General features: G+C 37.8%; 2 protein-coding genes across 7 annotated transcripts in view; one reads left to right on the forward strand and one right to left on the reverse strand.

Moving 5' to 3' along the window:
* The window catches only part of LOC110116556 (pentatricopeptide repeat-containing protein At1g76280), a 55,775-nt gene extending 42,557 nt beyond the window's left edge, over positions 1–13,218 (reverse strand). For 2 of the 6 annotated variants that reach the window (XM_020850182.2, XM_020850175.2), the window contains exons 1-6: positions 12,760–13,218; positions 10,615–10,947; positions 10,479–10,539; positions 10,308–10,365; positions 9,838–10,031; positions 8,990–9,097 (exon numbers count right to left, since the gene is read on the reverse strand). In XM_020850182.2, the coding sequence (XP_020705841.1) occupies positions 8,990–9,097; positions 9,838–10,031; positions 10,308–10,365; positions 10,479–10,539; positions 10,615–10,628 (435 nt within the window). In that variant the 5' untranslated portion in view covers positions 10,629–10,947; positions 12,760–13,218. Of the gene's footprint in view, positions 1–8,969; positions 9,098–9,837; positions 10,032–10,307; positions 10,366–10,478; positions 10,540–10,614; positions 10,948–12,759 lie in introns of those variants that run through there. The other 4 variants (XM_020850177.2, XM_020850180.2, XM_020850185.2 and 1 more) reach the window with 4 other exon arrangements.
* Positions 13,219–20,488: 7,270 nt separating this feature from the next.
* On the forward strand, positions 20,489–21,082 carry LOC114578566. The gene has a single exon (XM_028691847.1). The coding sequence runs from the start codon at positions 20,489–20,491 to the stop codon at positions 21,080–21,082; it is 594 nt and encodes a 197-aa protein (XP_028547680.1).
* The last annotated feature ends 854 nt before the right edge of the window (positions 21,083–21,936 follow it).

The raw sequence follows: 21,936 nt of genomic DNA on the forward strand, positions 1-21,936 counted from the left end.
GCTTGCTCGACTGTGATCGTAACTTTCTCCCTTTTTTACGAGCTTCTTTGGCCAAACTCCCTCAGCCGGCCGACCTCCTCCCTTTGTCCGATCTCCTCCATCCCGAGAGAGAGAGAGAGAGAGAGAGAGAGAGAGAGAGAGAGAGCTCTTGGAGGCCGGGGCCGAATTTTCGGAGCCCACACTACCCCCTCCATCACTGGCTACCTCTCCATCAATGAAGGTCTTTGGCTCCATCTTCATAGTGGTAATCTCCTTCCTTGTATGGATCGTCTTTCTCCGCTAAAGTCTAAGAGAGAAAGAGTGAGAAGGTGCTTAAGGTGAACTTCTTGTTATTAAGAGTTGGGTTTTGTTACGAGCACATAACATTTACCATTGTCTTTGGATTTTTGATTGAATTGTTTGGCTAATCTCAATAGCACTTTATTGCATAAGCAAGTTAAATATTTTGAATTCCGAAATCTATCTTTATTGCAAGCAATAATTCTATATTGACACATTTTGATCAATTACTCATTGTAATTTCTCAAGTAATTCCTACATGTTTCACATCACATGTGGTTCATTTCATTCACCAAATCATAATGATACTACATTAAGTGCTTTTATATAGACATGATAATGTACCTTTATAAAGACTATGAGTGAGGTAGAATGCCTAAAACTACATAAAACGTCCTCAGAAATCATAAATTTTACAAACCTTTAGTCTTAAAGAATTATTCACTATTTCTGATGAAAATAAAAAAATATGAAGACATTAATCCAGAAAAAAAGCTTGCGGCCATCTACAAGAAACAATGATCAGGAAATCAAAATAAAATAAGCCACAAGAAAGATTTATAATTCCTGTACTTGGCGAAACCCAAATTCTATCGAATTTAAGTAAAATCATTTATATGATCAAATCAAAAAACAAAATTTGGAACAACAAAAAAGTCAAATGCAAAGTAAAATGAGATAACTTTTCTCATAAAACTTTAAATCTCACTAAAATTGACTCCTAAAACCCGAAGGAATACACATCAACAAGAATTCTATCCATAACCAAATTGATATTCCTGCATGCACGGGACACTAATTTATAATTAAAAATCACCAATGAAATTCCCTTATCCATCGATCATAGCAGCTACAAAATTTGCATATAACTATTACCACACAAATAAATTCCAATAACAAAAGAGAATTGCCCAAGCCGCACCGCTGATAGCAATAACAAAAGAGCCTCAAGCTGCAAATAGCCATATGCAAGTAGCAGAAATAGAAGCACACTAACTCAAAATTGCAAGGAAGACCATCAAAATTCCACATATATCATAGCAAAAGGCAGCTGAACCTACTGGAGATAAATGCCTAAAACCACAAAAACAAGAAACTAGCACTCAAACGCTGGAAATTTGCAGAACAAAAAAATACTAAACATAACAAAGAATTTAGGACTATCCCGTAAAAAAAAAATCCAACGAAATTCAAAAAGCACAAGAAATAAGGATAATCGTACAAATCACGTTAATGTAACAACCTAAGCATGCACAAACAAACTCTTACCACAAAAATATATTGAAACTAAAACAAACAAAATAATTAAAATGACATTAAAAGTAAAATTAAATTTAAATCAAAATCTCAAATAGAGATTAAATTTTAAACTGAAATTGAACCTAAACCACGAATAGAAACTGAATCTAATTTTGATTATGAATTTTAACTTCTAATGGGAATTGAGTTTATAACCTAATTTTAAATCAAAATTGAATATAGCTGTGAGTATGGAAGTGAACAAAACATATCCATTATAGATGATAAGCCAATAGAGCAAACTGATAAAGTGAAATCAGAATTTGAAAGCTAGAAACTCAAGCCAACTAAAGATGATACATCAATTGAGCAAGTTAATCTAAACTCCTGAAGAATATTCTAATGATGTTACTTCTACAAATCAACCTGAAATTGATTTTATTTTTAGTTCATGGTTGCTTAGCTTCCCAACTCATAAAGAGAGACTTGAAAAGCAAAACTATTCCAGCAAATTTTCTAATGAGGATTGCTATAATGAAAACTTAAAACTTTAAAATTCCACCCATTTGAATTAATGAAAAAGTGCATAAAACAACACCGCTAAAATTTAAACCAGTTGAGTTAGCTTTATAAAGAAGTTGAACATCCATATAGGCATATCATATTTGCATAGATTATTTGTATTAAACTTTCTTTATCATCTCATTGTTTATGAATAGATTATAAATCATTATTAATATTCATTTGAACGCATGTTGTCATTCTAACATTTCAATTCTTGCAGCATACCATTTTTATGATTTGCATAATTTGTATGGTTTGTATAAAAAAATTTACAGTAAATTAATAACTAATCATGAAAACTATAAGTCTACTACTGATGTAAACAGAAGACATGAAATTCAAATCCAATCATAAGAAAATGATACATCCAAATCTTGAAAAGTACTCCACCAGCAACATTACGAAAAAAAAACTATGATAAAGATGGGGCAATATAAAACCATATAACATCGATAAGTACTTATAAAATGAAAATTTTGAGAAGCTTCAGTGTTATTCATGACTACAATACATCTGACTTGACTATATTTCATGAACGATATCATGGATTGTTGTCCCCATCTCCTATTTGTGAAATTGGTAAGCCTATCAACTCCACGTCTTGTTATCAAATTTGATAAAAATTAAAAGCAAATCAGTTGACACAACAGAGGCTCCATCTGGTACACTTTTCATGTTGCTTAACTTTTTGAAATATTTTTTGTTTAAATGAAAAATGTGCATAGAACATTCTCACTTTATAGATGCACCTCTAGATGGTTTCATGACAAAATGAATTACCTTATGGAGTAGCTCATAACACCAAAGGTATTGTGATTAATTCATGCAATAAAACAAAAGCATAACATTAGCACAATTGTATCGTATGAATCCTTACTCTAACTTAAGTTGTGACAGCTTTAAAAGGCATAGACAAGTGAGTCGACCCACTCAACCTCAATAAAAGTCAGAAAAAGTCTAGACAAGCGTGGATTTAGAACTACAAATCCATACTTAACAAAATCTAAACAAAATATCAAGATAATGAGATATTGAGAACACACTTCGTTAATATTGAGCAAAAATATTTCATGAAAAGATATGTAGCTTTTTTATTGATTTTAAATTGCATTCTACTTTAAATATAAAGGAAAACAATAGAACCTGGAAAGAGCTCTTTGGAACTGGCCAACCTAACGCATCCTAAGAAAGTTAAACCAAGCATTGACATAGTTCTCAACGAATAACTAGCCATTTTTGGTGATATGTTGTTTTTGGTCCTATGTTCCATATAATGCTTATAATCCCCCAGCGCTAATATTTAACTAAAAAGAATAAGAAAATGAAATAGGAAAGTGAAGTAAGCAAAAAAGCTACAAAATCTAAATCAAACCATTTGCATAAAAAATGTAAAATAAAGTGTATGAATTTAGAGTATATTAACAGAATATCAAAACAAAACAAGCAAATATTCCCTGCGCCAAAGGTTCTTTGGCCCAAGTTCTGGTAGGTCTAGAGCCTAAAGATTAGGCAACCACTTGTTTTACATGACCTGAACAAGACCCAATGATCTATGTGTGATATTGATATTAGCATCCACAGTAATATTTATGGTTTTAAGTCAACACACTGACTGAAAACCTAGGACTATGGAGAATTAGTTAATGTACTAGACTTTGCCAGACACTACACATGGCGCAGACAGTATGCTTTGAAGTACTATTGCGGCAAAAAGTACATTTCAAAGGAAACAAAGAAATTTATTTAATACAGGCAAGGTAGCAAATCTTAATAACAATTATTTGAAACTATGAACATATTCTTACAAGCAAAAACTGATCTTTCATTCTCTTAGAAGCAAACATATCACACAAAAGCCTTGTATGCAACAACCTTCATTTTTTCAAGAAAAAAAAAATTATAACAAGCAAAGAAAAAAAGATACATGATAAAGCAATAACATAATATTGATATCAGGAAATAAACAAAAAATACATTAGACCAAGTTAATTTAAGGGGAAAAAAGTGAAATGGCATCCTAGAGAAGTGGTAAATGCCAACTCAGACATCACCTAAATCCATAATATCAAAATCCTCAAGGAAGCTATAACAACTCGGTTTGAATACATTATATTTGGAAGAACGAAGAAATATTTTCTTCCGATTAATGTTGGACCGAGATAATACTAATTGAAATATTTCATCCACTAAATCCACAATAGAATCTTGAGATCGAACCAAACTATAATTATTAAAATACTCCACTCCATAATAATCTCATGAAGCATAGGTGAAAATGATTGCAATTTTGAGCTGAGGGAAAATAGTAAGAGCAATAGCAAGATCCTCAATAGGCTGGCAAGTGCCTGACCCAAGTATGACTCTAGATAAACTAGTAGACTAAACTTTCAAAACAGGAGAAATAGAGACGGTATTACGAGCCAACAAACCATTAAGGAAAGAGAAGGCACTCAATCAAAAGATGATTCTAGAGTAATATTCAAATCATACTAGTATACCAAGGGAGCCAAGTCAAAGGAAGTAGCACTCAACAAGATAGAAGACCCCAATTGATCATAAGTATTTAATGCACATTAATTCTATGAGTACATAAAGATATCAAAAGAGAAAACCTCAACAGATGGAACCTTTGAGGATGATTTCCTTAATTTCAGATGAGCTTTGAAACACAATAAAATTGTAAAAAAATAAAGATTTGCAATATAAGAGAAAATCTTTAAACTCGACAATATCCACATGATGAAGTATCAATCCATATCTCTCAAGTCAAAGGGAAATGTCCATCTCAACAAGACACGGGCCATAGATGGTCTCAAGAGTCTAGCAGTAACAGCATCCACATGTAATGGTTTGCCAAAATAAAACCCAAGGAACATAGTGTGGACTAGTTTATCTAATGAAGCTTGAGATGAAGGAAAGCAACACAACAAGGCTAATAAGGGGTCCCTCATAAGCATCAAAGAATGGAGACCACTTTAATATACATGTCTATAATCCATTCACATAATAGGAACGTTTAGAGAAAAACACATAATAATCAATGTCCAATGATAATCTGAGAAACACATGGCGCCTATCAAGAAGATCAAAGAAGAATATCTTGATAGACGAAGATTGGACATTGAAAAATCAAATAACCTCCCAGATCGAGCCACCAAATGGGAATTTTTCAAGGTGTAGGAAAAGATCTAACATATTATAAATCTCTACTTTCGAGAATATGGGATTTTTAACGATATAGATAGTGGCCAAATTGAGGCAAGTAATATCTATGTCATGATGAGGGAATAATGATGAGTTGGGAGGTTGGAATGACTGAGAGGAGCCCTTCCTCACAACATCAACAAAAGAATAGGGAATAGCAACCTTGGGAGGCTGAGCACCAGCATATGAAGAGATCTGATAGAAGAAATCAAGGTCGACCATCTCCAAACAGGGGCGGAATCAGCCTTAATTTTCAAGGGGGCAAATTTATAAGTAATTGTCGGGGGTGCAAGGGGGCAGCGCCCCCTGGCGGGGTTCGACCTGCTCGGTCAAGTTGCAGGGTCAAGGGGCAACACCCCTGTGGGGGTTTCCAGGGGCAACGCTATGATGCCCCAGAATCAAATAGTGAAAGGATTCGTCTGACATTCTGATCGAACTCCATTCCAGTTGCCTTGCTCGGACCTGAAAATTTAAACCACATATAATGAGCTTACAAAGTCCAAATCATAGAGGAACAGTAAGGGAAAGAGGTCTCACAAACGCCCCCCGGAGCAAATTTTGGTTTTAAGGATATTTTTGGAATTCAAATTTAAAAATAAAAATGATGAATGCTCTTTAATATTTATTTGGGGCAATTGCCTAAATATCATAGTATTTTTAAAGTTTTAGGGGAGAAAGGGGAGGCAATTGCTTAAAAATTCTTATAATAAAGACTAAAATATCTAAAGAACTATGCAATAATTTTTTTTTAGGGGGGTGGGGGGGGCAATTGCCCCCCCACTCACCCTAAGGAGGTTCTACCCCTGTATCCAAAGATTCCTAGCATGAAGGGACTAGAAAAAATGCAGGAGTGGATAGAAAATCTAGAGAAATGATAGCAAAAGAGGAGACATGACATAAGAGAGCTCCATATTAGATAAGAAGGATGGAAACAGGACATTGACTCGATCAAAAGTTAAGGAAAGTGATCTAGCTTGATGACAGATGTAAGAATGGAATCATCAGAGGAACATAAGATCCAAGCCCCAAGCACAAGTAGGAAATCGAGGCCTTGATGCCTCGATGTTAAAGAAGCGAACATGAGGAGATTCTCACATCCATGAGCAACAAGAATGGAAGCAACGAACATGTAATATACTCAAAAATGAGGGCTCAATAGCGCAAAAAACAAAGCCTTGCTAGGCCAAGACAACCCCAGCCCACAGGAAGCAATGCACATAACAGAGATGCGTTAGGAGCAAATGTTTTTTTTTTTTTTTTTTTTTTAAGATTGAACATAACTAGAACCATCAAAACACTCTACAATCTAATAAAACAGTAGCATAAGACTGCTACTAGAAAAAAAAATTGAAATACATCAAATCAAGTTAATTTAACAAAAAAAAAATTAATGCATCTTATAGAAGTGGTACATGCCAACTTAGGCATCAACCAAGTTCAAAATACCCTCATTCTTTAGTAGTTTAGATGAGATATCTTTTCACTTAGGGTACAGAACTGTGATCCTACAACAATAATCTAGACCATATAATAAAACAAAGGAGACAACAACTCTGTGAGATAGTTAATGTCGAGGTATAAAGAAAGAATAAAGTTGGTTTGTGATGGTATAAATCCAATAATAAATTGATGAGGACATCAGCCAGAGATTTTGACATGTGTACCATCGACAGAATCGTAGATCGACGGCTACGATTCAGAACCTTTACTTTTGATGTATTTTATGTTTTGTTTATTTTGCATTTCAGTTTTCCTATTTTACCCCTATGGGTAGTGAGTTCTTATTATAGCCCCTAGGGCATTTGAGTCTTTCTTCTTTTATTTATTATTGAGGCCTATATATAGAGGTCTTTGCTTTGTATGAGGTTAATGATGAATTAATAAAATTTTTAGAATTTGAGTCCTTGTTTGTGAGCTCTTGAGAGGAGAGGTGAAGCCTAGGAGAGGCTCAAACGAAGTACCCAACAGCCCCTTCGGGTGAGCTATTGGTTTTCTCTATTTTTCTTTTCTTTTCTTGTCCTTCCTCCTATACCCACCACCACCCATAGGCCTTCCTCCTTGCCGCCGGCCAAAGGCCTCCCTAGCCTTTCCCATTCCCCCCATAACCCGCTGGACCCATCCCTATCATCCCAAGCTGACGGCAATCCCAATCCACTCCTCCCTTTCCTACTCGACGCCCCCCTTACCCCTTCCCCCATTGCCGCCGGTCCAAACTCCATCTCCACCGCCATAATGATGAGTCCAATCATCATAATTACTTCCCTAAATTAGCTCAAGCAAGAAAGGAAAGAATTTAAAATTACTTTCCTTAATTACAAGTTCTAATTTAAGAAAGTTCCTAAATCTAGGTCTAATTTAAATTTAAATTAGATTTGATTTAATAACTCACTTCCTAAATTAAATAGCTTGTCTTGAAAGCTTTTAATTTCTCCCCAAAATCACTCTTCCTCTCTCTATATGCCGCCGGCCCCCCTTGCCCATGCCGCATCTCTCTCCAATTAAATCCCCAAGCCCAAATTAAATCCCCATAATCCCCTCTAACTGTTGTCCCTCTTCCCCTTGCCTATTTTCAAAATCTCTTCTTTCCCTATCCTAGAAAAATCTGAAATTAATTTCAGATTTTTCTAAGTCATTCTCTTCTCTTCCCTCTCCCAACCTCCTTGCCCCCACCCTAACCTAGCCGAAATCCTCCCCTTGCCTCACACTTTCATAATTTCTCTCCTCCAAATCAAATCCTCTCAAGGATCAAGTCCGACAAGTCGACGTTGCCTCCATGAATGGCCGATCCTGAAGTCGACCACGGATTTGCATGCAACTCTCAAGGACAAATCGACAACCTTCAGTTGCCCTTCTTTGATCCCGACTAGGAGTTTGAACATTCTGTTGAAAGCTACGTAGATCGCATACTCTATCATCTAGCCGAGACGATCGACGAGCAACGACCAACTGGACAGTGGCAAATCATCGGACGACCATCAACTTCCCCTCCTCCGGCTACTTCTCTGGCGAACAATATCTTAAGCATCGCTTGTCTCGTGGTGGCATCACCAGGTTTACTTTTAATCTTTCTCTGCTAAACACCACTTTTAGGAGTGAGAGTGAGAAAACTCAAGGTAGACATTTCTAATTGTTAAGCCGAGGATTTTTGTTATCCCTTGCCGTTAGTTTTACTTATTTATTTTGTTGTTATTTGCAAGAATCCTTTTAATCTTGTTTGTAACTGTATGCTATTACATCACTTCTAATTGAAAATTCAAGAATCTAACTTGGTGAAACATAAGGTTTACAATTGACAAAGCTTCTTCAAATTATTATTAATTTTCGAAACAATTCTTGTTTTCATATATGTTTTACATCATAAATATTTGAGTTTAAGTGGAAAAATATATTTCCATGCTTGATCACGGAGAGTTGAGGATTTCCTAAAATATTGAATCAATGGAAACTAGATAATCTTCAAAAGCTCTGAAGTCACCAAGTTTGTAAGACCATTTCCAAAGGAGCATTCTATCTATGAATTGTTTTCCAAGCACTTAACTAAAAAAGAAAAATATAAAAAATGAAGGTTTTGACAGTAAAAGATATGCCAAGTTCTATAAACATCACTAAAGTGTTTTAGGATACACTTTATTAACATTAAACACAAATGATATAAAACTTATCAAAATGTGCAAAGTACTAACTTTATTAAATTATCCATCACCTCCTTAAAGTATCCTCCTTTACTGAAAGCCAGAATGATGCATCTATATGATTTCTTCTTCATATTTATTTCATTTTTCACCATAACTTTCCATGCCTCCATAACAAACTGCAAACAAAGACAACATTAATTTATTGAGAGAAAAATAAAAACTCACTTTTAAGGGTTCATTATAGACCAAAGTTATATGCTTGATATGCTATTAACGGGTGATAAAGAAATGTACAAGCGCAAGAATGAAGCATAACTACATAGATGATGACAAAGAAGCATATTGGATTTCAATCTCCTAGGAAACAATGGGATTCAAATGTTCAATAAATGAAAATAAAAAAAAAAAGTATTTTCAATGTGCACTTTCATCAAACTGCAAGTAAACTTGTACCAACACATTTCGAGGCAAGGAATTCTAGTAGAATAGACCATGATAAATTTAGAATGCCACTAAACATCCCATATAGTCTTTGCACAGGCCAAAAAGCCAACATTTTGGTGAAAAAAGAAAATATTGTTTTAAGTAGCTAGCCAACTCCTCCGTCATATGAACTTTGTCTAATAAATTAATTTCATATTGTGCATCTAATTAAATGATGACTAATTAGGCAACTTTAAGGTGCTCATTAATTAAATTATCAAGATACCATTCAGCCTCATAAATCCTATTTGTTTTATGATTCGAACCTCAGTATTAATTCACAGAGATTTAGATAAAAAATCATTATTGACAAGTTATTTCAAATAAATTTCTTCATGAAAAGGTAATGGAAATGAGCACTTTATGAGTAGAATTCATTCAAAATTTTGTGAAATCAACACACCCATATAATTTTGGCAATCATAAAGCTCACCAGTGGATCAGGAGCTCGTGCGCAATATTCCAATATATAATCAAAATCCTCAACATTTGAAGAGTTACTCATACAACTAAGATCAACGAGCAACTCATGTGCTTTGTTTCTCTGCCCCAAACGAAGAGCATTAATTATTTGAATTTGTGCATCCCGAGTTCCTGAATTGTTTGTACTTCCAAACGGGCGGAAATCTGCAGTATGAGGGTAACAAAGTTTCAGCTATTCACTGATTAATATAACTCCAAATAGTCCTAGGACATTACTGCAATGTACTTCTCTAATGTGTTAGGCCATTCAAAAAGTATATTTCAATTATTCAAATTGCAAATTAGCATGAAAGGAAGTTAAATATGTCATAGTCCAAAGTTATGATTTGGATATCCGTTCCAATAAATAACGTACAAAATTTTTACTTTTCAGTTACAAGCCATAAAGTAGGGAACAAAAGGAGGAAGATTTCAACAAACCCCATAAATAAGAGAAAGCTTGAGATGATTGCACTCTAGCACGGCCATTCCTCCACACCTAAAAAAGTCCAACAACAGACTCTCTAAATAAGAACAATCCGGAACAATCAAAAGAAACCATACTAGCTCATGCATCCAAACCAAAAGAAGGAAACCAAAATATTGGCTTACTATTTCATTGCCTCTTGTAACTTTCCCAAGATTCATCTGCCTTCGACAAGAAGTTCTTGATCTGATACCAAACAATACAAATTAGAAAGATCTCTAATTTTTTTTAAGGAATGTATTGATCTCTGAGTCAACTCACAGATATCTATACATATTCTGGAGCTTCCTAGAGGAAGTCGATTAGGCTCAGAAAGGTTCTCAAAAATCTAAGACCATTACACTTTGGGAGTTGAGTATGAGCTCAAGATATTTTCTCATATGTCTGTAAACCTTATCCCGTTTAGAAAGTGAACAGCTATATGGCAACATAACTTCTCCTACGCCTATGGTGAAGCAGAAGTAGACAAATGTGGTTGTATAATGGAGGTAGAAGGATTTCTTCAAAGAATTCTTGTACCAAAGCCTTAAGGCCTAAGGTAGAACAAGGCGCAAACAAGCAGACACAAGTATTAGTCTCGTTTTCACTTGACACCTGTCTCAATGCAATAACAAAACAAAGCCATCAAACAGTTCCCTAAAGTAACCAAGGGTAAAATAATCCTACAAATGCCAATAAAACAAGCTAGTAGAAAAAAAGGAAGGCAATGAATAGATATATTAGAACAAAATCCAGACTACTTTAATTTACGTTAGGCAGCAATAAACAAAGGTATAGCAACGGTAATAAAGTAACTAAGGTTGGCAGCCAAGTTCCTTAAAAGTAATAAAAACCATCTTTTTCAGCCACAAAAAGGATTCCACCAAACATGCATGATGAAAAAATGTCTCAATTTATACAGCTTCAGCCTACACAACTAACTCTTTTAAATAAAGTGTAGCACAGGTGAGAAATAAATGGATAGTTTTGTCTCGTCAGCTAAAAAAAAAAACAGGTGAGAAATAAATAGTTGTATCTACTACTAGCATTAGGTAAGCTGTTCGTTGCCCTTTCTCTCCATCATTAGAGTATTCATGCCCAAAAAACAAGACTGAAAGCTCATTTGTGATCACTTTTGTTTTCAGAAGCATGTTTCTTTAGTGTATTTTTATATGTTTTTCTTTTTTGTTTTTTAAAACACTCATACAACTTTTAAATGTTTGGTGTTTTTAAAAACAACTCACTTCTTAGAAAAAGAAAGAAATGCTGATTATTGAATCTAGTGGAATAATATAGTTTAATCAAATGTATTAATGAAAATATCTCATCATTCTCTTCATTTAATATATATATATATATATATATATATATATATATATATAGGGCTCTAAAAATTCACGCCCCAACCTTTCGGGGAGAGTTTTAATGAATTAAGTTCAGGGGTAAATTTTTAGTAGGCATATTGGATCTAGATAAGGCATTGTCCAAAGATAAGGTCTGGTTTCCTATAGGCACAAGCCCCTTATGATTAACTACCCCTCTCGATAATAAGAGAGAACATTCGATTAACTTTAATCATTACATATGCAAGAAGTACCAGGCGTATAGAAGCAACAATTTTCAGGGTTTAAAAATTAGATTTTTATAGTTTTCAATATTTGAAATGTATCACCGTGTACTTAAAGCAGGTGATAGGGGAATGATAATGGGCCCGATCAATATCTCATGATTCCGTCATCTCTGGTTGTCATGGTCCCTAGCTTACTTAGTCATAAGAGATAGTTGGCCGAACCTGGCCGAAGGATCCTTATCGGCAGTCATGAGTTGCATCATCCATGGGTACCTCATAGACTTAGGTGAATATTTGCCTATGGGTGAGGTGAGGCTTAGGAAGGATTTGGGTGGGTGTTTCGAGAGATTTGGAATGATTTTAGAGATATTAAATCTCTCTTTCAGTATGTTTAGAGAGAGAAACAAAAGAGAGAAGTTTGATGGGTGGTGATTTTGGGGAAGGGGATTTGAAAGTGGTGTAGAAAGGGCACTTTGCCTTTCTCAGATCTTTTTTATACAGAGAATGAAATTTAGTTGAGGGCATTTATGTGGAAGTGGAGAAGCTATTGGAACGATGATAGCATTCCTTCTATCTCTCAGATTTTTTAAATGGAGAAATAAAGAGGAGAGGGAGAGAGAGCCATAAACTGATAGTGTTCTGTAGAGAGGGAATGAGGAGAAGAGCAAGTGAAACGTTTGATAGCAACATTCCTTTGACTAGGGATAAGTCTAAGCAGTGTGATGATTATAAGTTTTGACATAATACAAAACTAATGAAACATCATGATGTTCAATCCAATACACAATTCAATTAAATAACTCCATGCATAAATGTAAAATATCTATTATGCTTTTATTAAGATGAAATGTATAAACCTGAGAAGAGATGCCTGGTCGAATGGCTAATAGCACGTTCAAATGACAATCCGAACCAAATATTTGGAATGATAATCAATGGGAGCTCGGAATTACTGTATATTGCAATGTTCAGTTATGAGAGTAAATGGAGGTTGAGGAGGAAGAAATTTCGTGAGGAAGAAGGTGTAGGGGAGAGAAAGGAGTGAAAGAAGTGAGTGGAAGAGATGGAAGGAGGGAAGAACCGGAATGGTGGTTTCAAACGGGCGGCAGCGTGATGGTTTCGGCCAGCTGGAAGGAGGTAACAGCGGCGTGGAATGCAAGTGGCGGCGGCGTCGGGTTGGTCGAGCGACGGTGTCTGGATCGTGGGGCTTTGCTCGAGTGAAGAAGAGGCAAGGGGTCGGCTCGTGCGCGAGAGGAGAGAGCGAGAGCTGCGTGATCGGGCGCTGTAGCGTGAGTTTGAGAGAAGGGTAAGGGTGAGGTTCGTGATTTGATTTGGGAATATTAGGTTAGTGCTTTAGGTATTAAGAATTTCCACTTTTGCCCCTATTTTTTTTTTTTTATGAAAATAACATAAAGGTCCAATTACGTTCTTTTAAATTCAGCAAAAAGGACCAACCATAGGTCCGAGAAAATATATGTATATATATATAACTCATACGGAATCACAAAATTTTCTTGATCGGGCACGAATCTCGAGGCAAAAGCTAGTTGGAAACTTCAAAAATTAATTCCGAGAGCACCCGAACTCCGATTTCAGCAAGCTTATACCCGAACTGAGCGTCTCGAAAATACGAACTTCAACTGACACCAAATTCGACCCAATCGAGCCCAAATGGGTCCGAATCATGGACCCGAAGCGCTGTTGGAAGGTTCAAACCACAATTTGAGTATCCAACGGTCTTCCGATTTTAACGAGCTTATACTTGAATCGAACGGCTCGACGAGACGAGTCCAACAAGCCCAAGATCACAGAATTCCGACATCATTAAGGCCTCCAAATGTCCAACAAACGGTGCACGATCGAAGGGTTCACTATCAGCCGTCCATTCAAACCACTCCCTATTCACCCTTGATCTCACACCTATTTACGGGCCATGCCACTCCAGAAAATCTATAAATAGAGCCCTCATTCTTCACAAGAAAAAGACTCAAGCAAGAAGAGAAGGAAGAGGAGAAGGAAGAAGCTCCTCCTCGACCACCGCCGAACCTCGCCGGACCACCGCAGGAGTCTCGCCGGACCACCGCAGGAGCCCTCGCCGGACCACCGCAGGAGCCTCGTCGACCACGCCGGAGCCTGTCGGACCACCTTCAGAGCCTCGCCGGACCACGTCGGAGTTTCGCCGACAACCATTTCAAGGCCCGACGTTCAGGCCCAACGTGCTACTAAAGGCCTGACATTCATGCCCAACGTTCTGCTCAAGGCCTGACTTTCAGGCCTGACGTCCTCATCTGAGGCCCTCACCTTCTCCATAAGCCCTCACATTCGTCAAAGGTCCTCACCAACATCTGAGGCCTTCACCTTCACCTGAGGCCCTCAACTCTCATCAGAGCCCCTCATCTTCGCCAAGGCTCTCTCCCGCTAGACTACCACCTTACGCCGTTGTTTTGTCGGAACACAACCTGAGGCCTGAACTTTGCTGGGCCACTACCTGACGTCCAGAGCTCTTACCAAAGTACCGCCCTACTACAACGATCTTCAGATCCCAGTCTCCTACGACTACGGTCCTTCAGACCTTCTTCGCCTACTATGTTCCTTCCGACCTCCATCAACAGACAACGGTCTTTCTGACTCCAGTCTCCTGCTGACTACGGTCCTTCCGACCAGACAAACATGTATATGTAATTCCTACTATGTAATGCAATCTGCATGATGTACATTTGCTACATCAATCCAAGCCTTCTCCCAAGAAAGAGTCTTATTTGTAACAACTACAAATACTAGTGGATTCATTCAAACTGGGTCAGGGCCCCGTAGTTTTTCCCCCTTTTTAGGGGTTTTCCACGTAAAAATTTTGGTGTCTCTTATGAATGCTACACCATCTCACTTATCTGTTTGGTGTGCTGGATCTCGTACAATGCTAAGACGTTAAACTAAATATTTCTCTACCATCGCGAATACTCCAGGACGCAACAATAACTGAAAATAATTTTAGATCAATTATAACTAAAAATAACAAAAATTTTAATTTTTAGATTAAATTTCAAAAAATTATAAAAATTATAAATAAAAATTTTATTTTAAAATCGGATTGACTCTCTTGTCAAAATTTTATCGATAGCAAACATTGAATTTTGCCCTTTTTTTGTGCGTGCCAATACCCAGGCAATATTGTTGCCATTTTTCTGAATTTTGAGACTTTCTGTCAGTTTTTAAATCTGATTTTGAATGTCTTATGGACATTCTCGTGTCATTTCACATTTGATTTGACATTTTTAACCCTAAATCTCTCTAATAAATCAAAAAATTGCTCAAATTAAATTAAAAAAATTAAAATTAAATAATTGCTCAAATTAAATTAATAAAAAAATATGAATCCTTATTAATATTCTGTTATATAAAAAACTCTCTTTCAATTCATTCATGCCGAGTATCATATGTAGGGGTGTCAATTTCGGGTCACGGATCGGGTTCGGTTCGAACCCGATCTGACCCGAGTGCAAAACGGGTCGAACCCTAACCCGACCCGGGTAGAGAACGGGTCAAAATCCGAACCCGGACCCGACCCGGCGGGTTGTCCGGGTTGACCCGACCAGACACGGAAGCGGGTGTGCGGGTGCGCCGGCGAGCGGATGCGCGCGTGGCGAGGCGGGTCCGAGCGTGGCAGGTCCGAGCGCGGCAGGTGCGAGCGCGGCGGGTGCGAGGCGGGGTCCGAGCGCGGCGGGTGCAGCAGCAGGCGAGTGTGGCTGGTGCGGAGCGCTGCGGGTGCGAGCGCGGCAGGGGGCCGCCAGGCGGGCGGGCGAAGAGCGTGGCGCAGGCGCGGCAGAGCGGGCAGCTTCGCGGGCAGTTCCTGGGCAGCGGGGCAGCGCGGGTAGGCGGGGCAGCTTTGCGGGCAGCGGGCAGGAGCGGGAAAATTCAAAAATAAACGGGTTTTCGGGTTGACCCGGCAACCCGCCGGGTCAACCCGAACCCGACCCGTTTTGAAACCGGGTCGGGTCCAACCCGGATTTTTCGGGTCGGGTCCGGGTCGGGTTTTCGTGTCATGTCAAATATTGACACCTCTAATCATATGTAGTGCTAATCTCATTTTTTAATTTTTTTTTAAACAAGTTCTAGCCCTATCTACACTTGATTTTCTTTTTAATATTTATGAGAAAATATTAATTATATATTTTTATTGATGTATCGATCATGTAATACACATTTATAAATACTAAACTTTCATAAACTATGAAGAATGGAGATGGGCATGACACTAATACAATGGCATGGGGTAAATTGCAAAAAGTATGACACTGCACTCCATAAATTTGTTTTTATGCTCAATAAATTATTAATATGAAATATATAATTTCCATTATTCCCCACTATAGATATTACATGATGAAGTATAATCTTGTAAAGAAACTTCATAATGATAAAAGAGAACAAAGCATAATTTAAAAAAAAAATCTTTATCAAACAAACATTAATCATTTTTAGTTATTACATATTTTGCCCATGTTAGTATTAAGCTCAAATGTGTAAAAATCTCCACACGCACACAAAGAAAAAAAAAAGATATATGTCTTAATCAAAATATTCAAACAAAACATAATTGCATGAGCAACATTAATTGGTGTTAGTATAATCAATACTACTATTGTGTCCTAGAAATTTGCAATAGTAGAGAGATATATAATTTATCGTCTTAACTTCGCATGAAGATCCAGCACACAAAAATATAAGAGAGTAGAGGTGTTGCGTTCATAAGAGACACCAAATTTTTTACGTGGAAAATCCTGAAAAGAGAGAAAAATCATAGGGCCTAGCCCAATTTGAATGAATCCTCTAGTATTGATAGTTGAGTACAAATAAAGTCATTCCTTAGAAGGAAGGTTTTATGTAGCAAATACCCATATAAAGCTCGTTACATGGTAGTTGTTCTTAAGAAAATGTTGACATGTCTATTTGATTAGTAGGATTGTATTTGGGGTGACCGAGGTTAGAAAGATCGTAGTCGGTGAGCGATATTGGTTGGAGTGGATCATAGTCGACAAGCGATGATGGTAGAGAGATCATAGTCCGTAAGCGACGGTAGCCGGAAGGATCGTACTTGGCGGGCGATGGTAGTTATAATGGATCGTACTCGGCGGGCGACAGTGGTAGGAGTTGACTGCATTTAATGAGTAACAGTGGTCGGAAAGATTGTAGTTGGAGGGCGACAGTGGTCAAAGTGGATCGTAGTCGGTGGGTGACGGTGGTTGGAGTGGACTGTAGTCAGCATTTGACGGTGATCGGAGTAGACTGTAATCGACATTTGACGGTGGTTGGAGTTGATCGTAGTTGGCAATGACGGTAGTCATAATGGATCGTAGTCAGCAAACGATGGTGGTAGGAGTTGATTGTAGTCAGTGGGTGACGATGGTCGGAAGAATCGTAGTTGGATAGCGACGGTGGTCAAAGTGGACCGTAGTCGGGTGGTAATAGTGGTAGGAGTTAATCATAATCGACGAGCAATGGTAGTAAAAAACATCGTAGTTGATAGGAAACGGTGGTTGGAGTTGATTGTAGTCGATGAGCGAAGGTGGTCAGAGTGGACTATAGTCGGGAAAATGTAGTCGGAGTGGATCGTACACTACAGGAAAATCGTCCATTATCGGCGGAATTTTTGGTGGACTATTTTTCGGCGGCTTTCCGACGGATAAAAATGAAATATTTCCAACAGATTTTAAGGAAGAATTTTCGACGAATTTGTTTCCGACGGATTTTCCAACGGATTTTAATAATTTCTTAAAAAGATTATCTATTTGTAATTTCATTAATTAATAATTTTATAAAATATTTTAATTCATTATTAATTTAATAACTTTAATATAATTTTAAATAATTAAAATTTAGTTGTTAAAATAATTATTATTTAATTATTTATTATTATCTTTAACTTATTATTTTATAAATAACTACTAGGCAGCACCAGCGGTGGGATGCCCCGCTAGGCAAGGGCGTTGATATGCATACGGGATGGCCGCAGGATGGTTACTGCTGCCGGGGATTTATTTATCTTTTAAAAACGTTTTATTTATAACGGCGGAGTTTTTCCACCGGAGAATGTTTCCGGCGGAAGAATTTTGATGGAAAAAAATTTCTGACGTATTTTTTCGACGGAAAAATTTTCTAATGCTCCATTTACGATCGAAAACGATTTCACAAGAAATCCGCAGGAAAATTTCAAATTTCGACTGAAACTTCAGAAAATTCCATCATAAATACGAGATTTTTCTGTAATGGTAGCCGGCAAACAACAGTGATCAGAAAGATCATAGTCAAGTGATAATGATCGGATGGACTATAGTCGGCAAGCAGTTGATGGTTGGGCAGAAATTTGACGAAGGTGAGTCGTAGGGCGAAAGTCTGACAATGATCGGTGGCCGGGAGATGGTCAAGAAGTTTGGTGGAAAGAGAGCTCCCATATTTCCCTTTCTCTCATCTTTTATTTCTCTTGGCTCCTCCCTAAGTTTAGTGAAGAATGAGGGGTCTATTTATAATTTTTTTGGAGTAGCATGGCTAATAAATAAGGAAAAAATCAAGGGCATGTTTGAAGTGTTTCAATGGATGACCAATATCAAAAATAATGAAAAGAGTTTAACATAAGAAGGAAAATGAGGAAGAGTGAGTGAGGAAAGTTAAAAACTCTAACTTCTACCCAAGAGATGGGCACTTGTACATGATAGGGGATGCCACTTATTCAAGAGAATGAAAGGCATCAATTGTAAGAAAATTAGATGAAGAAATGAGAAGAAAGAAAGATGCATTTTTCCCTTATCCTAGGGGGTATTTATTGGTGCAAATGGGGGAGAAAAGAGGAATGTATAAATTTTTTGAAAATTTTTAAATAAAAAATCATAATAAAATATTGATTTTAAAAATATAATAAATAATATATATTAAAAAATTAGTCGTAGTTGGTCGGTTGAGGTTGGCACGCTAATCGACGTGCGATGCCGAACAAACACCGTCTAGATCGCCCGGTCAGGTGCAAGCAAGCGCGCACAAACGCGTGGGTAGCCAGGCAGGCGTGCTGGCGCGCGCGCGAGTAGCGGCATGAGGCAGATAGCACGCCGGCGTTGGTCGATCGGCTAGTTTGGCCCAGTCTATTTTCGAGCCCAATTTTTTGTCTAAACAATCTGATTCATACATTTTTTGGGTCCATGTAACCATTTTTCGACATTTCAGACTCAAATTTGACACTTTTGGAACTATTAAGAACTCTAGTGACATGATCAACCCATTCTAAAATGTTGAACCACATTAGGAGTTCTTCAAAAGTTATGACTCATATATTTGAACTTTTGGGGCTTCAACACGAGAAAATAGTGGGCAAATAATATATCATCAAAAATTGTTCATGATCAGGCATGAATCTCAAAGAAAAATCAAGTTGAAAACTTTTGAAATTAAAATCAAAATTATATGAACTACAATCTCAACAAACTTATAGTCAAACTGAACGAAAAGATGAACCCAACGACACCAAAGTTAACTCAACATGAGCCCAAATGGGTCCAAATTGAATGACCCGAAGCGCCTTTCTAAAGTTCTAACCATAAATTAGATGACAAAGCAATTTCCAAACGTGACATGCTCATAGTCGAATCAAGAGGCTCGACGAGATGAATCCAACTAGCATAAAGATCAAGGGGATCAATATCGACCATCCATTCAAACCACTCCTAACATACTCTTGATCTCTGTCATATTTGCTGACCATGCCGCTCCTAAAAAAAATATAAATAGAGCCCTCATATTTCACATGAGAGGAGATCAAGCCAGGAGAGAGGATGCAAGGAAAAGATGGGATAGAAAGAAGAAAGAGAAACTAGCATTCTCTTGCCACCAGACTCCTCCTTGACCACCGCTCGCCCTCCAAATGTTGTCGGACTATCACCAGACTTCTGCCAGACCACTGACAGAAGTCGAGCTTCCGCCCGACCACCGAGCGTCACTGGATTTCCGTTCGATGTTCGTTCCTCACTAGATTTCAACCCGACGGTTGACTGTTGTAATTTGATCTTCCTCAATTTTTAGAACAAACCAATCATTTATAATTTATTCAAACACTTGTTAAATCATTTTAATTGGGTGTGACCCCATGATATTTCCCTTCAGTGTTTTTTACATAAAAATTTTTAGTGTTTCTTTTTTCCTTTGTATATGTGCTGGATATCCATGCAACTTTAAGGCATGAATTTTTTCATACTTTACATCTAAAAATACTTTAGCCCACAACAACTTTATTTTTTTCAAATGTGCAATTTTCTACCAAAAAAAAATCTATATATATTTTGTTAGTGTATTTAAATAAGATGTACAGTCAGCAATTCCCTTTATCTCTCTATTTCTTGTAAACCAGTAACGTGGTCACACGTGTAAAGTCCCTCTTAGATGTCTATTTAGGGATCTACTCTGTAACCGGTAAAGACAAGAAAATATACATCATTACTTTGCTTTTACTGTTCATCTTCTTCCTCAAATGAGTTCTTGTTGTTCAAGGCTAGAATAAGAATTTCTACATGGTATCAAGAGTCTTCCAGTTCTCAAGACCTGGCCATGGCGTCTCACTCCACTGTTTCTTCGTCGTCTACAGCCGCTACCACGACCGGCGCGTCATCGGTTCCGGCAATTTCACCGTCGCTCAAGTTCGTTATCTCTAATATGAAATTTCTTGTTCCCCATGCGTTAAGCCCAGAAAATTTTCCCATCTGGAGTACGCAGATCGCCAAGCTTTTCAAAGCAAATGGTTTCGCCGCCTTTCTTGAATCCAAATCTGCGTCCGAAAATGCAGATCCCAATCTTGATCCTCAAATCTGGTCCATTACGGATCAGAATCTTGCAACCGCCATGTGTTCTACCATCGCTCCGTCGGTTCTTCCCTATGTGATTCATCTTGAATCCACGCACGACATTTGGTCTACGCTTCATACTCGGTTCCAATCGTCCAATCGATCTAAAGTAATTCAGCTTAAGCACGAGCTTCACAATGTCTCGATGCAGAATCTTACTATGACTCAGTACCTTACTGAGATCAAGAAAATAGTAGATCAGATTGCCTCGGCGGGTTCTTCGGTCGATCCCGAAGACATTATCATCTATATCCTGAACGGGTTACCGCCTGAATATCAGTCCTTCACGGAGGCAGAATAACTCTAAGTTTCCGAACAACGTCAATGTTTCTCAGCTATGCAACCTCCCTACCAACCTGAAATCACATCCACTTCTGCTATGTTGATTCCAAAACATACCGGCTGTCTCCTCATCCAAACATCATATGAACTACCCGATGTCAACTGGGTCGCTCAAACCAAATCAAAAACTAATTTATTACATAAAGAGCAATCCAGTTTAGATCCCACCTCAACATCTGAGGCCCAAGCAAAAAGTTGAAAACGATAAAAAAAAGATGGCGTCGTGCTAGGCTGAAGAGTTCTTTGGCTCTTCAAAAACAGGAACACTGGGAAACTCGTCGCTCCCTTCCGTCAAACAGCTCTTCTGGCACGAAATGGACCTATCGCAGGACTAAGTACAATTCCGAGGCTTCTGGCTCGGTTCAAAGCTAGAGTTTGGTTGCACTTATGGCAATCCAACAAGAACATGGTTCGAACTACAACGACCACCTTTAGTCCAGTCGCCAAGCTCCCACATCCCGTATTCTCTTCAACAATCGCGTTATTCACAGTGGAAAATTCTTCAATGATGTAACCAATTGCATCTTCGCATGTTACACCTCAAATGAGGGGCTATATGAAGCAGCCAAAAGGATTTGAGGAATTCCACAAATCCTAATCATGTGTGCCCCGATTGCGCAAAAAGCTATCTACGGTCTCCGCCTAAGCTCCTCGTCAGTTGTACATCCACTTCACTCTCGCAGTACCTTCCAACTAGCTCAGGTCCTCGCATTAGTGCGGCCGATCCCTCGTTCTTTTCATGTCACGGAATAATCCGTACAACTGTATCCATTTCTATGTTGATGATATCCTTCTCACGGCAACGATGCATCA

This window comes from Dendrobium catenatum, unplaced genomic scaffold (genome assembly GCF_001605985.2).
Source record: "Dendrobium catenatum unplaced genomic scaffold, ASM160598v2 original_scaffold_76227, whole genome shotgun sequence".
Taxonomy (NCBI): domain Eukaryota; kingdom Viridiplantae; phylum Streptophyta; class Magnoliopsida; order Asparagales; family Orchidaceae; genus Dendrobium; species Dendrobium catenatum.

Excerpts from the sequence above, each read along its gene's own strand:
- LOC114578566 (XM_028691847.1), top strand. The coding sequence starts at position 20,489 with ATGGCGTCTCACTCCACTGTTTCTTCGTCGTCTACAGCCGCTACCACG.